Source organism: Oncorhynchus tshawytscha, linkage group LG20 (genome assembly GCF_018296145.1).
Source record: "Oncorhynchus tshawytscha isolate Ot180627B linkage group LG20, Otsh_v2.0, whole genome shotgun sequence".
Taxonomy (NCBI): domain Eukaryota; kingdom Metazoa; phylum Chordata; class Actinopteri; order Salmoniformes; family Salmonidae; genus Oncorhynchus; species Oncorhynchus tshawytscha.
The window spans coordinates 19609853-19627030 of record NC_056448.1 but is presented as its reverse complement, the minus strand read 5'-3'; the positions used below and the strand labels follow the sequence as shown (position 1 = coordinate 19627030).

The 17178-nt window shown below is 41.3% G+C and overlaps 1 protein-coding gene across 1 annotated transcript in view; it reads right to left on the bottom strand.

Annotated features, from left to right (window-relative positions):
- brinp1 (bone morphogenetic protein/retinoic acid inducible neural-specific 1) overlaps positions 1-17178 on the bottom strand; it is a 151746-nt gene that overhangs the window by 16881 nt on the left and 117687 nt on the right. Inside the window, exon 6 of the mRNA XM_024380473.2 lies at positions 3690-3926. Coding sequence (XP_024236241.1) covers positions 3690-3926 — 237 coding nt within the window. The remainder of the gene's footprint in view (positions 1-3689; positions 3927-17178) is intronic.

Sequence of the window (17178 nt, the reverse complement as noted above, 5' to 3'; positions counted from 1 at the left end):
TAGACGTCGCACAGTACGGACATAGCAATTTATTGCCCTGGCCACATCTGCAGTCCTCATGCCTCCTTGCAGCATGCCTAAGGCACCATCACGCAGAGGAGCAGGGACCCTCAGCATCTTTCTTTTGCTGTTTTTCAGAGTCAGTAGAAAGGCCTCTTTAGTGTCCTAAGTTTTCATAACTGTGACCTTAACTGCCTACAGTCTGTAAGCTGTTAGCGTCTTAACGACCTGTTCCACAGGTGCATGTTCATTAATTGTTTATGGTTCATTGAACAAGCATGGGAAACAGTGTTTAAACCCTTTGCAATGAAGATCTGTGAAGTTATTTGGATTATTACGCATTATCTTTGAAAGACAGGGTCCTGAAAAAGGGATGTTTCTTTTTTTGCTGAGTTTATATCTCTTGACACATTTATGAAAATAATCATGGCCTCTAAACCTTCAAGCTGCATACTGGACCCTACTCCTCTGAAAAATCAACTGTAAATTTCGGTGTTCCTCAAAGCTCCGTTTTAGGACCACTATTGTTTTCACTATATATTTTACCTCTCGAAGATGTCATTCAGAAACATAATGTTAACTTTCACTGCTATGCGGACAACACACAGCTGTACATTTCGATCAAACATGGTGAAGCCCCAAAATTAGCCTGCCTGGAAGCCTGTGCTTCAGACATAAGGAAGTGGATGGCGGAAAATGTTCTACTAATTAAATTCGGACAAAATAGAGATGCTAGTTCTTGGTCCCAAGAAACAAAGGGATATTCTGTTGAATCTGACAATAAATCTTGATGGCTGTACAGTCGTCTCAAATAAACTGTGGACCTTGGCGTTACTCTGGACCATGATCCCTCTGTTGACGAACATATCAAGACTGTTTCAAGGACAACTTTTTTTCATCTACGTAACATTGCAAAAATCAGAAACTTTCTGTCCAAAGGTGTGGGAGAAAAATGAATCCATGCTTTTGTCACTTCTATGTTAGACTACTGCAACGAACCACCCTTGCTGTCTCTGCCTGGCCGGTTCCCTGTCTCCACTGGGATTCTCTGCCTCAAAACCTATTACAGGGACTGAGTAACTGGCTTATTGGTGCTCTTCCATGCCATGCCTAGGAGGGGTGCGTCACTTGAGTAGGTTGAGTCACTGATGTGATCTTCCTTTCCGGGTTGGCGCCCCCCTTGGTTTCGTGCCGTGGGGGAGATCGTCATGGGCAATACTCGGCCTTGTCTCAGGATAGTAAGTTGGTGGTTGAAGATATCCCTCTAGTGGTGTGGGAGCTGTGCTTTTGCAAAGTGGGTGGGGTTAAGCTCTCGGTGATATGTGTGACGGTCGCCAACAGCCTGTGAAAGTGCAGGGCGCCAAATTCAAAACAACAAAAATGTCATAATTAAAATTCCTCAAGCATGCAAGTATTTTACCATTTTAAAGATACAATTCTCGGTAATCCAGCCACAGTGTCTGATTTAAAAAATGCTTTACATCGAAAGCACCACAAACGATTATGTTAGGTCACCACCAACTCACAGAAAAACACAGCCATTTTTTCCAGCCAAAGAGGGGAGTCACAAAAAGCACAAATAGAGATCAAATTAATCAATAACCTTTGATGATCTTCATCAGATGACACTCATAGGACTTCATGTTACACAATACATGATTGTTTTGCTCGATAAAGTGCATATTTATATAAAAAAATCTAATTTTACATTGGCGCGTTACGTTCAGTAGTTCTAAAACATGCGGTGATTGTGCAGAGAGCCACATCAATTCAGAGAAATACTCATCATAAATGCTGATGAAAATACAAGTGTTATACATGGAATTAGAGATATACTTCTCCTTAATGCAACCACTGTGTCATATTTCAAAAACCATTACGGAAGAAGCAAACCATGCAATAATCTGAGTACAGCGTTCAGACAACAAAGCAGCCAAAAAAGATATCCGCCATATTGTCTAGTCAACATTAGTAAGAAATAAAATTATAAATAATCACTTACCTTTGATTATCTTCATCAGAAAGGACTCCCAGGAATCCCAGTTCCACGATAAATGTTTGATTTGTTCGATAAGTTCATCATTTATGTCCAAATAGCTTCTTTTGTTAGTGCGTTTGGTAAATAAATCCAAACGCACGTTCAGGTCCAGCCGAACGTCGAACGAAAAGTTCAAAAGGTTATATTACAGCCCGTAGAAACTTCTCAAACTAAGTATAGAATCAATCTTTAGGATGGATTTATTATAAATGTTCAATAATGTTCCAACCAGAGAATTCTTATGTCTGTAGAAAAGCAATGGAACGAGAGCTAACTCTCTCGTGACCGTGCCTCAGAGCCTGTGGCACTCTGCCAGACACCTGGCTCACTCCCCTGTCATTCGCCCCCACTTCACAGTAGAAGCCTGAAACAACGTTCTAAAGACGGTTGACATTTAGTGGAAGCTTTAGGAAGTGCAATATGACCCCATTTACACTGTATATTGGAATGGCAAAGAGTTGAAAAACTACAAAACTCAGATTTCCCACTTCCTGGTTGGATTTTTCTCAGGTTTTTGCCTGCCATATGACTTCTGTTATACTCACAGACATCATTCAAACAGTTTTAGAAACTTCAGAGTGTTTTCTACCCAATACCACTAATAATATGCATATATTAGCATCTGGGACAGAGTAGCAGGCAGTTTACTCTGGGCGCCTTATTCATCCAAGCTACTCAATACCCCCCTGTCACCAAGAAGATAAATCCTGCCTCTTTGGCTCTGTCCGGGGGTATCGTTGGACAGGGCCACAGTGTCTCCCGATCCCTCCTGTCTCAGCCTCCAGTATTTATGCTGCAATAGTTTATGTGTCGGGGGGCTAGGGTCAGTCTGTTATATCTGGAGCATTTATCCTGTCTTATCCGGTGTCCTGTGTGAATTTAATTATGCTCTCTCTTTTTCTCTCTTTTTTTTCTCTCTCTCTCCTTTCTTTCTTTCTTTCTTTCTTTCTTTCTTTATTATTTCTTTCTCTCGGAGGACCTGAGCCCTAAGACTATGCCTCAGGACTTCCTGGCTTGATGTTTCCTTGCTGTCCCCAGTCCACCTGGTCGTGCTGTTGCTCCAGTTGCAACTGTTCTGCCTGCGGCTATGGAACCCTGACCTATTCACCGGACATGCTACCTTGTCCCAGACCTGCTGTTTTCAACTCTCTAGAGACAGCAGGAGTGGTAGAGATACTCTGAATGATCAGCTATGAAAAGCCAACTGACATTTACTCCTGAGGTGCTGACCTGTTGCACCCTCTACAACCACTGTGATTATTATTATTTGACCCTACTGGTCATCTATGAACATTTGAACATCTTGGCCATGTTCTGTTATAATCTCCACCAGGCACAGCCAGAAGAGGACTGGCCACCACTCATAGCCTTGTTCCTCTCTAGGTTTTTTCCTAGGTTCCGGACTTTCTAGGAAGTTTTTCCTAACCACTGTGCTTCTACACCTGCATTGCTTGCTGTTTGGGGTTTTAGGCTGGGTTTCTGTACAGCACTTTTAATCTGTTACAGGTACTCAACAGCAACTTCGATTACCACACCCCTATTGTTTGTGGTCGAAGACACATGGCAGAACAAAACTATAGTAGACTGTACAGTAGACTAACAAGACTTACAGTAAACTAGAATTTGCTATCAAATATCCTTCCCTGCTTACCTGAGTTCTCAAAGTCCTTGTAGGAGGTTGCCCATGACTCCGCCTGTCCCAGCAGGGTGTTCTCCATGATCTGGATGTCGGTGATGGGACAGTTGCATTGTGGGTACTCGTCAGAACACATGCAGATACACTGGCTGTTCCGGCAGACGTACTCCCCCTCCCCGTTACACATGATGTAGCTCAGAGCTGACTGGACAAACTTCTCCTGGAGGTACTCTGGAAAGATGACCTGGAGACCTGGAACACAAAGGGAAATAAGAAACATGTCTAAAACACAGTTATGCTGTTTTGAAAAGGGAGGTTGGTATGAAATTGCATTTGAACTGAAAGTTTAACCTGTACATCTGTGTCAGTGTAGAAATGTTAAGATACAGGTTCAAAATCTATATTCAGTAGCAGTCAAAAGATTGGACACACCTACTCATTCAAGGGTCTTTCTTTATTTGAACTTTTCTACATTGTAGAATAATAGTGAAGACATAAAAGCTAGGAAATAACACATATAGAATCATGTAGTAACCAAAAAAGTGTTAAATAAATCAAAATATATTTTATATTTGAGATTCTTCAAAGTAGCCACCCTTTTCCTTGATGACAACTTTGCACAGTCTTGCCATTCTCTCAACCAGCTTCAGAAGGAATGCTTTTCCAACAGTTTTGAAGGAGTTCCCACGTATGTTGAGCACTTGTTGGCTGCTTTTCCTTCACTCTATGGTCCAACTCATCCCAAACCATCTCAATTGGTTTGAGGTCTGATGATTGTGGAGGCCAGGTCATCTGAAGAAGCAGTCCATCGCTCTCCTTCTTGGTCAAACAGCCAATACACAGCCTGAAGGTGTGTTGGGTCATTGTCCTGTTCAAAACAAATGATAGTCCCACTAAGCATAAACCAGGTGGGATGATGTATCACTGCAGAATGCTGTGGTAGCCATGCTGGTTAAGTGTGCCTTGAATTCTAAATCAATCACCAGCAAAGCACCACCACACCATCACACCCCCTACTCCATGCTTCACGGTGGGAACCACACAAATCAAATCAAAGTTTATTTGTCACGTGCGCCGAATACAACAGGTTACAGTGAAAACTTACAGTGAAATGCTTACTTACAGGCTCTAACCAGTAGTGCAAAAAATGTATTAGGTGAACAATAGGTAAGTAAAGAAATACAAACAACAGAAAAAAGACAGTGAAAAATAACAGTAGCGAGGCTATATACAGTTGCGAGCCGATAAAAGTATTGAGGCTACATACAGATACCGGTTAGTCAGGCTGATTGAGGTAGTATGTACATGTAGATATGGTTAAAGTGACTATGCATATATGATGAACAAAGAGTAGCAGTAGCGTAAAAGAGGGGTTGGTGAGTGGTGGGACACAATACAGATAGCCCGCTAAGTTGGGCCAATTGAGGTAGTATGTACATGAATGTATAGTTAAAGTGACTATGCATATATGATAAACAGAGAGTAGCAGTAGCGTAAAAGAGGGGTTGGGGAGGGGGAACACAATGCAAATAGTCAGGGTAGCCATTTGATTACCTGTTCAGGAGTCTTATGACTTGGGGGTAAAAACTGTTTGTCCTAGACTTGGCACTCCGGTACGGCTTGCCATGCGGTAGTAGAGAGAAGTCTAAGACTGGAGTGGCTGGGGTTTTTGACCATTTCTAGGGCTTTCCTCTGACACTGCCTGGTGTAGAGGTCCTGGATGGCAGGCAGCTTTGCCCCAGTGATGTACTGGTCCGTACGCACTACCCTCTGTAGTGCCTTGCGGGTGGAGGCAGAGCAATTGCTGTACCAGGCAGTGATGCAACCAGTCAGGATGCTCTCGATGTTGCAGCTGTAGAACCTTTTGAGAATCTGAGGACCCATGCCAAATCTTTTTAGTTTCCTGACGGGGAATAGGCTTTGTCGTGCCCTCTTCACGACTGTCTTGGTGTGTTTGAACCATTCTAGTTTGTTGGTGATGTGGACACCAAGGAACTTGACGTTCTCAACCTGCTCCACTAGAGCCCCGTCGGTGAGAATGGGGGCGTGCTCGGTCCTCCTCTTCCTGTCGTCCACAATCATCTCCTTAGTCTTGGTTATGTTGAGGGATAGGTTGTTATTCTGGCACCACCCGGCCAGGTCTCTGACCTCCTCCCTATAGGCTGTCTCATCGTTATCGGTGACCAGACCTACCACTGTTGTGTCGTCTGCACACTTAATGATGGTGTTGGAGTCGTGCCTGGCCGGGGAGATCACATGTGGAGATCATCCGTTCACATACTCTTTGTTTTACAAAGACACAACAAATTTGGACTCATCAGACCAAAGGGCAGATTTCCACTGGTCTAATGTCCCAAGCAAGTCTCTTCTTCTTGTTGGTGTCCTTTAGTAGTGGTGTCTTGACAACAATTCAACCATGAAGGCCTGATTCACGCAGTCTCCTCTGAACAGTTGATGTTGAGATGTGTCTGTTACTTGAACTCTGTGAAGCATTTATTTGGGCTGCAAAATGAGGGGCAGTTAATTGTCGCTTTCTGAGGCTGGTAACTAATGAACTTATCCTCTGCAGCAGAGGTAACTCTGGGTCTTCCTTTCCTGCGAAGGTCCTCAAGAGAGCCAGAACCGCTTGAACCTTAACTTTTTTCATCAAAATGTTGTTGTTTTTTGGCAGAAATGCCTTCTTGAACTTTCATGTACCTTATCATACTTTTTTGTGTGTCTATACCTTTAAACCAATACAGTATGCCTCAATGTCACTGATGGGGTTTTCATGCTGCAGTTTGTCATGACAGATTCTGTACATGAACGCATATTGATGAAGTTGGTTTAAAGGTTTGCCCTTGTTTGACTTTGAGCTGACTTTCTCTGGAGGGCTATTCATGATGTGACAAAATGGAACAGTGATTGATGCCTGCTGTCCTGTTGTGTCTTGGTTTATTTAACACAGCAGTCATGTATTACTTGCTCCGTGTGTGTGTGTGTGTGTGTGTGTGTGTGTGTGTGTGTGTGTGTGTGTGTGTGTGTGTGTGTGTGTGTGTGTGTGTGTGTGTGTGTGTGTAAACATTTTGGCAACACACTGAATGGATAATTGCCTCTCTTATGTTTGCGGTGACCTAGCCTTGGTAATCTGGAGATGGTTGGACGGAAAGTACCTCTTCACACTGAAAATACAAGCCAATGTATAAGACAATAACTTAATAGATTTTTCTTCCTCAAATAAAACTGCATTTTGTCAAGGCAATATATTTGTAATAGCTTTGACTTTAGTGCAAACAGCGCCTCTGAAAAAAAAACGTGTTGTTAATGTGCTATTGAGTGATTGAACTAATTATGTTTCCATACTTGGATTATACTTCACCTTGAGAGCTTCAAGTTCCTTGGTGTCCACATCACCAGCAAACTATCACGGTCCACACACTAAGAAAGTCTTGAAGAGGGCACGACAAAGCCTATTCTCCCTCAGGAGACTGAAAAGATTTGGCATGGGTTCTCAGATCCTCAAAATGTTCTACAGCTGCTCCATCGAAAGCATCCTGCCTGACTGGTTGCATCACTGCATGGATGGCAACTGCTCAGTCTCCGACCGCAAGGCACTACAGACGTACTGGGTTGTACGCACTACCATCACTGGGGCCAATCTTCCATCCAGGACCTCTATACCAGGAAAGCCCTAAAAATTGTCTAAGACTCCAGCCATCCTAGTCATAGACTGTTATCTCTTCTAACGCACGGCAAGCGGTACCGGAGTGCCAAGTCCAAAAGGCTTCTTAACAGCTTCTACCCCCAAGCCATAAGACTCCTGAACAGCTAATCAAAGGGCTACCCAGACCCCTCTTTTACGCTGCTGCTACTCTCTGTATATTATCTATGCGTTGTCACTTTAACTCTACCTACATGTACATATTACCTCAATTACCTTGACTAACCGGTGCCCCCGCACATTGACTCTGTACAGGTACCCCGTGTATATAGCCTCGCTATTATTTTACTGCTGCTGTTTAATTATTTGTTACTTTTATCTATTTTTTTTACATAGCACTTTTTTCTTAAAGCTTCTTAAAGCATTGTTGATTAAGGGCTTGTAAGTAAGCATTTCACTGTACGGTCTACACCTGTCGTATTCGGCGCATGTGACAAATAACATGGGTTTTTTGGGACCTGCGGTAACGCCTGCAAATCTGTGTATGCGACCAATAAACTTTGATTTGATTGATTTACTTGCGTTTTACCCAAATATGAAAACTGGGCTTTAAAATCAGAAAAAAGACACAGTATGAAATAAAATGCTAATATGTTTTTTATTTTGCTCAGTGCAGCCATCTATTTTTATACATTCTTGTATCTAACAAAATCTTAACAGCAAATAAACAGTTGGAGAATCAATATGAGTATGCCGTTCATTAAATCCACTAAATAAAAGCTAAACTGAAAACTGGTGGGTGGCTTCAAAGTAAATGAAGCTTAATTCAAAATACATTAAGCTTAATCACACAGTGCCATTTATCAAAGTTCATCATTTGCAAATAAATATTGTAAAGAATTAAACCACCAGTGGTTAGGTTTCCTTATAATACAAAGTAATACCTTTCCTTTCGTGTAACTTGACAAATAAATGAAACCATGTCCATCTATAGGTAAGGTTAAAACAGTACAATGCAACCTTCCTCTATGAGAGAAAAGAAAGATAAATGCACACTGTTGAATGCTCCCGTAGTTTTATTGAGTGCAACGTTTCGACCCGAGGTCTATGTCAGTAGTGTATAGGCATACACAGATTTCTATGAGTTCATGTTGTATCTTGCTACTCCGCTCTGTGTCTCAGTATTCTCACAACATTTAATCCCACCATGTAACTTTGCTCTGTATTCACTCTGTGACAGAATACTCCATTCACAACTGTCGTCCTCATCAGTCCCAGTGCCGAACAGGGGTGGATGAGAAAGGAAGAGAGGGATGGATGGATGGATCATATCTGACCACAAAGAGTTGGATTGCAAAGGGCTCTTTTACCATCAGGCCTGTCTGCGGCACCCGTAGCCAATATTCATTTAGCTTGATGTATTCCTGGGCCCTAAAATTTAATGTGATTTGTGGGGGAATCCAGATGGCGAGTTCACGGATCGACGCCGCTCGCTGACAGAGGCAGTGCCAGCGGCCGAGTGCAAAATAACACAGAGTTTTTCAACCCCCTTATTCTCCCTCCTAGCACCAGGGCCACTCATTCTCCTTTAGATATTACAGAATCACTGCCCAGACCGCAGGACTCACACAGACACTGCTCAGCCAGTCAGAGGACTCTCTCTCTTTCTGCCTCTCTTCATTATGTTCTCTGTCTCTCTCTCTGACTCACTCTCACTGCCTCATTCTCTCTAGCAAACTACCCTCTCTGTCCCACATCCATTTCTCTCTCTGCAAACTTCTTATTCCCCATCTCTCACTCTTATTCAGTCATAATTGCCCCATCTTATGGTCTCCTGTACCACAAATCAAAATGAAAAAAACCTGTGTAATAAAATGAGTCTATAAAAATGTCTTGCACTTTAGGTAAAACAACTTATTTTTATGCTAAAATGATGCCATCCTGAAGCACTTAGTCTCCTTCCAGTGTAATAGCTAAATGAGTCCTGGATATTGTTTCGGTAGCACAGCAAACCATCAGAAGCCAGAGAGGCAGCACATCAAGGAGTTTAACTAAAGATTTACTTAATAAAATGGAGGCAAATATCAGAATTATTTTGCCACTGTTTGATAACCTCTAACTTCATGCTCCGTCAGTGCACATAATTCACAGTAAGCCCTCTGACTCACTCTGCCACTAAATAAATAGGACCTTGAATACCAGCTAATCTGATTGCATCATAGGCTAAGGTATTTCCCTCACGTATAACATACATACACTGTGGCAGGACTCAGGCTTCCATGAATGCTAAAAAGTGGCCCATGAATGCAGAAAAGTGTCCTGTGCCCATGACTTTGCTGTCTCGCTCTTTCTCCCAGAGTTTTTGGTATGTTGATGGATGAGCTAGTGCGGGCGGCGGCCAAGCGTTCACGACTCCTCGCTAACACTCGCCGCTCGTTGTGATGGCCCGCTTCGCCTCATAAGATACAGTTTCATCAAAGATTAATAGACCATTGTGTAGCCACAAATTCACAAAATAATCATTATTTAATCCACTGGTGCAATAAAGTGCATTACATTGAATGGGGCATTAAATTACACCGGCTCATTTTAGTACCGCATAAAACATGAAAACCCCTAAACTGGAAATCCACCTCTTTTTACTCATCGTAGGCTCGCCCATGTCCCTTGTAATAAAAGGGGCCTCATGGTTGTGTTAAGACCGTAACTGTTAATCCTCTGCTTTGTGCTCCAGCTTTGTTCAGATCAACCTGTGACTCCTCTACAGTGTAGCTAATGTTGCTAGTCATCTCCATTTTTTCATATACAGTTTTTTACGTTCTGTCTAGCTTAGTGTATCTGTTCAAACTATGTCTTGACAGAAAACTGTATTGATTGTAAAAATCCAAATTCTTAAAATGCAGCTTTTTACGGCTCTGGCTGTGCCTTACTTAGAATTGGTTTTATGTCTGTTCTGGGCAAATTATCCGCAGTGTTGTCAAACAGGACTGCTGGTGCAGTAGATTATTTTGTAGGAGACCGACAAGCTCATTTAAAAATTAATAAATAGGAATAATGTTCTGCATATTGCCCTTGATATCTTCCAACACTTACATTTAATCACTAGTTTCATTTTGAGAAAATCACACAAATGCATGATGTATTACCTACCTCATCTCTCAAGTAGACAACTGGATTTCATAACATTTTTATGAATACTGGAACACATTATGCAAATACCTAGACTAGTAAAACAAAATAGAGCACTTCCAGAGCGTATCTGGAGAAATGCATCAATACAACTGTAGCTTACGTTGAATGCACCCCACAATAATGGTTGGGTTGCATGTAGTAGCAGGATTGTGGTGGCCCAGGCCAATATTCAGTGAAGCAACAACATCGCTCTGTATACTATACAAGTATATACAGAGGAACCTAATAATTATTCTGTTTCCTCAAAGAATAATGAGAGGCTATCGTAATTTCTGTAAAAACAGAAAATTACATATATAAATTGCCCTGGCATTCAGGCCGACTACCGCCTTCTCATAAAGGGCAAGGCAGAAATTGCACGTTGCAGCATTTGGTTGATTGAACCAGGTGGGGAGTACAAGATGAGCTGTCCATGGTGTTGAAATATTGCCAATGGTGCTGAACACTGGACACAGAGACACAGAGAGATGGGTCAGGGCAATACTAAACCGGTGATAACTTGTTTTCTTCTACAGTTCCAACACAGCATCACAACCACAGCGGGGACAATAGTGTTATTGATTTATTAACAGTAGAACTTTTACACAATTTTGTAATAGCAGTGCCTGCAGAGAGTTGCAAAAATATAGTGCTTTTTGTATTGCTGTTATCAAATGAATGTCCTTACACAATCTGTAACTACCTGATAGTAATCTCTCAGAGCTCTAGTCATTAACTGTGCAAAGATATGTTTTCACACAGTGAAATTGGAAATGTTTGTTTTTTGTACACTCTTGGAAAAAAAGGGTTCCAAAAGGGCTCTGTGGCTGTCGCAATAGGAGAACACTTTTTGGATCCAGGTAGAACCCTATTTGGATCCAGGTAGAACCCTTTTTGGTTGCATGTAGAACCTTCTGTAGAAATAGTTCTACATGGAACCCAAAATGGTTCTACCAGGATCCAAAAAGGGTTCTACCTGGAACCTAAAAGGCTTCTAGAAAGCACCTTTATTTCTAAGGCTGTATTGTGAGAGAGCACAAGCTGCTCAGTCACGTGCACCAGTAGAATTTAACACCTTCAGCCATGTGTTCCTGTGCACAGAAGCGCTAGCAGGAACTCGGCTGGTGGGATCTTCCGCTGATATCACACACACACTTTATGGGTTTAGCCACAAAGCACATGTTCGACATGAATCCTGGAGTGGCCTAGACAGAAAGGTGTGACACTGATGTGTGCAAGCTTTAACATTTCCATCTTGGCTGAAAACAGATACAACTACTTGCTAATAAAAATCCAATGTCACATGGAAGAAGGGCGATTGAAAGAGAAAGATTTTGATCAAAATTATTAGTATACACTATACATACATATATATATATTTATATATATATTTATATATATATGTATATATATATATACATGTATATATATATATATAGAGAGAGAGAGAAATCAGTATATATATATATATATATATATATATATATATATATATATATATATATATATATATATATATATATATATATATATATATATATATATATAGTTGAAGTCGCAAGTTTGCATACTCCTTAGCCAAATACTTTTAAACTCAGTTTTTCACAATTCCTGACATTTAATCCTAGTAAAAATTCCCTGTTTTAGGTCAGTTAGGATCACCACTTTATTTTAAGAATGTGAAATGTCAGAATAATAGAAGTGAAATTATTTATTTAATTGTTTATTTCTTTCCTCACAATGCCAGTGGGTCAGAAGTTTACATATACTCAATTAGTATTTGGTAGCATTGCCTTTAAATTGTTTAACTTGGGTCAAACGTTTCAGGTAGCCTTCCACAACCTTCCCACAATAAGTCGGGTGAATTTTGGCCCATTTCTAAAAAATCCAGACTACAGTTTGCAACTGCACATGGGGACAAAGATCGTACTTTTTGGAGTTATGTCCTCTGGTCTGATGAAACAAAATTCTAACTGTTTTGCCATAATGACCATGGTTATGTTTGGAGGAAAAAGGGGCGAAGCTTGCAAGCCGGAGACACCATCCCAACCATGAAGCATGGGGGTGGCAGCGTCATGTTGTGGGGGTGCTTTGCTGCAGGAGGGACTGGTGCACTTCACAAAATACATGGCATCATGAGGCAGGACAATTATCTGGATATATTGAAGCAACATTTCAAGACATTAGTCAGGAAGTTAAAGCTTGGTCGCAAATGGGCAATGACCCCAAGCATACTTCCAAAGTTGTGGAAAAATGGCCTAAGGACATCAAAGTCAAGGTATTGGAGTAGCCATCACAAAGCCCTGACCTCAATACTATAGTAGATGTGTGGGCAGAAATAAAAAAGCGTGTGCGAGCAAGGAGGCCTACAAACCTGACTCAGTTACACCTGCTCTATCAGGAGGAATGAGCCAAAATTCACCCAACTTATTGTGGGAAGGTTGTGGAAGAAAAGTTTGACCCAAGTTAAACAAATTAAAGGAAATGCTACCAAATACTAATTGAGTGTATGTAAACTTGTGACCCACTGGGAATGTGATGAAAGAAATAAACAATGAAATAAATTATCCTGACTTCTATTATTCTGACATTTCACATTCTTAAAGTGGTGATCCTAACTGACATAAGACAGGGAATTTTTACCAGGATTAAATGTCAGGAATTGTGAAAAACTGATTTTAAATGTATTTGGCTTAGGTGTATGTAAACTTCTGACTTCAACTGTATATATATATATATATATATATATATATATATAACTCTCTTTCTACTTTATATTTATATAAAGTATGTAAACACCACTTCAAATGAGTGGATTTGGCTATTCCAGCCACACCCGTTGCTGACAGGTGTATAAAATTGAGCACACAGCAATGCAATCTCCATAGACAAACATTGGCAGTACAATGGCCTTACTGAAGAGCTCAGTGACTTTCAACATGGCACCATCATGGATGCCACCTTTCCACCAAGTCAGTTTGTCAAATTTCTGCACTGCTTGAGCTGCCCCAGTCAACTGTAAGTATTGTTATTGTGAAGTGGAAACGTCTAGGAGCAACAACGGCATAGCCGCAAAGGGGTAGGCCACACAAGCTCACAGATTGTGACTGCCAAATGCTGAAGCACGTAGCACGTAAAAATTGTCTGTCCTCGGGTGCAAGAATCCCTACCGAGTTCCAAACTGCCTCTGGAAGCAATGTCAGCACAATAACTGTTCGCCTGGAGCTTCATGAAATGGGTTTCCTTTGCCAAACAGCCTCACACGAGCTTAAGATCACCATGCGCAATGCCATAGGTCGACTGGAGTGGTGTAAAGCTCGTCGACTTTGGAGCAGTGGAAACGTGTTCTCTGGAGTGATGAATCACACTTCACCATCTGGCAGTCCGTCAGATAAATCTGGGTTTGGCGGATGCCAGGAGGACGCTATCTACCACAATACATAGCACCCACTGTAAAGTTTGGTGGAGGAGGAATAATGTTCTGGGGTTGTTTTCATGGTTCAGGCTAGGCCCCTTAGTTCCAGTGAAGGGAAATATTAATGCTACAGCATACAATGACATTCTAGACGATTCTGTGCTTCCAACTTTGTGGAAACAGTTTAGGGAAAGCACTTTCCTGATTCAGCATGACAATGCCCCGTGCACAAAGCGACGTCTATACAGAAATGTTTTGTCGAGATCGGTTGAAGAACTTGACTGGCCTGCATAGAGCCCCGACCTCATTGAATACCTTTGGAATGAATTGGAACTACGACTGCGAGCTAGGCCTAATCGCCCAACATCAGTGCCTAACTTTACTAATGCTCTTGCTGCTGAATGGAAGCAATCCCTCACAGTAATGTTCCAACATCTAGTAGAAAGCCTTCCAAGAAGAGTGGAGGCTGATAAAGCAGCAAAGGCGGGACCAACTAAATGCCCATGATTTTGGAATGAGATATTTGACGAGCAGGTGTCCACATACTTCTGATAATTTAGTGTATTAACCTCCTGCTTCTTTCATTCAGGTAATTTATGCACTTTTTCTTATTATACACATAAACGATGCAGTTGCCAAAACCAACATACTATTTAAAATCCAAACATAAATACATGGCAGGGTTTCAGAGCTCAAATCAATACACAATCTAGAGCTATGTTGAGGCTGCTTGTGCTGCAGAAAGACATAAACATCAACCCTTTTTAGAGGCACTTAAAACTCCATGGACGACAAAGTGGCCATAAAAAGGTGAGGCCTAGGTAATATTAAGCTGTCAAAAATGAGAACCCTTAAATCTGAAAAACTAAATCCCAATCGATGGGAGACCAGAATGTGTGAGTCCACGGCTGCGAGGAGAAAGGAGCAGTTAGAATGGCAGCCCAACTGATCCATGGGCCATGCCTGTTGACACAGATGGGCCTAAAGCTGCCTAAGAAAAGAAATAGCTGATTTATAGTCCTGCCGGCACAAGTGGAAACTCACTCTTGAATGACCACCTCCAATTGAGAGTTGACCAAGAGGTCAGTGTGGAGAGATTTCATCAGGTAGCAGGGCTCTATGGGGATCCATGGCGGTGTAGAGAGGTGGAATAAAGGGAGCAGCTATCCATCTTCAAAATTATCCAATATTATTGGTTATCTGGGCCGAGCAAGTGTACTTTTATAAAGAAAATAATTCCTCAGGTCAAGATGCATCTGCAATACCAAGAGGCAGCTCAATACGGTGCAGTATTAACCATCAGTATGATGGACTGCATCCTCTCAAAATTGTATTACGATTTTATCAGTTGCACGATTTGTCTTATTATCTTGTGTGTGTGTACATGTGTGTGCATGTGTGGAAATATATAGAAAAAAGAGATAAAGAAAGGGAGAAAAGAGAAAGAAGGGCGAGAGATTAAAGAGAAAGGCGAAAAGGAGAGAATGTTTGTATTTCGATGCCTATCACATGCACAGGTCCAACATTTATTCCTTTTTCTATTTGCACCAAGGATTTCATAAAATAAAATATCATTGCTAATGTAATTTAGCGTCCTAATCAATCTGACAAGTCTGTCATCAAACACGTTTTAATTGGTTGGTATGTTTGTTTGTTTGTTTCCTAAATGTTTACAACTGGTTCAAAAAAGGACAGGGATCAAGCGGCACAACGATGAGCATCTAATCCATCACTCTCCAGATTAATCGCCTCCAGGCCTGTTTAATTGATTTTCACTTCCCCGCTTTGAAAACTGTTGGCTCAGGCTATTCTAACATATTCATAAATCTTCCCAGATGGGCTCCATGGCTCCTGGAAGGAGGAGAGAAAAAAAAGCAAATTACTTTGTTTGCAGCTAATTTATGGCGCCCATACCGGGAGTGATGTGGTCTGGGAGGTGGTTCGGGGAGTGAGTAGGAGGCAGGAACCCTCTGTAGTCCTCAACCAGCTCTGCATGCATCAAGATTCATGGGACATGCAAGCATATCCCATGATTAAGTGGCAAAAGACTGGCCAGTTTAACTACAACTTGTTACAGTGGAACTGACACTGTTTTAACTTTGCAGATATGAAACAAACAGACAATCATAATATGCTGAATAAATCACAGCTTGTACATTGTTTGCTGCCTGATGCCATTAGGCACTCTTTTAGTTTCACTCACTCTATATTTTTGACAAATACGGGTGAAAGTAAGGCTGGCATCTGAACACAATCAAAGCAGCATGGACATTGATCATAAGTCGTAATGTGGTTAGACTATCTATTTATGTATTTATTTAGCAATCTAAAAACACGGAACCTTGTTGTTGCTAGCTGCTTGGAGGATATAAGTCATCGATTGGACGAGTGTGTAAGTGGCAGACTATTTCCCCCAAAGTTTCCAGAGTCATTTGGTTAGCTAGCTAACAAGAAACTCACTTCTGAATTTGAACGACTGTTATCCACAGTTAGCATATACCTTAGCATCAATGGCAGGCATGCAAGCAAGCTGGTACATCCCATTCAGTTGTCAAAAATGGGACATACAGTAAGCAGCAGATATTGGAAGAGGGTCTGGAACAAGATGAGCGAGCTGGTTACTATTCCCCATCGGCTCAGTGCAACTACACGTTTACAGAGTTTACCCAAAAATATGTTTTTTCCCTTTTGTCTGTGGTTTATCCCTCACTAGATTGTAGCTCATCTGGCAATGCCTAAAATCACACTGTTGCAGCTACCTGTAAACACACAACTGTATCACAATCGGCCGTGATCGGGAGTCTCATAGGGCGGCGCACAATTGGCCCAGCATCGTCCTGGTTTGTAAATAAGAATTTGTTCTTAAATTTAAATGACTTGCTTAGTTAAATAAAGGTTACACAGTGAATGGCATATCCTCGTATGGCAATAGCTTATTTGCATACAGTGGGGCAAAAAAGTATTTAGTCAGCCACCAATTGTGCAAGTTCTCCCACTTAAAAAGTTGAGAGAGGCCTGTAATTTTCATGATAGGTACACTTCAACTATGACAGACAAAATGAGAAGAAAAAAAACAGAAAATCACATTGTAGGATTTTTAATGAATTTATTTGCAAATTATGGTGGAAAATAAGTATTTGGTCACCTACAAACAAGCAAGATTTCTGGTTCTCACAGACCTGTAACTTCTTCTTTAAGAGGCTCCTCTGTCCTCCACTCGTTACCTGTATTAATGGCACCTGTTTGAACTTGTTATCAGTATAAAAGACACCTGTCCA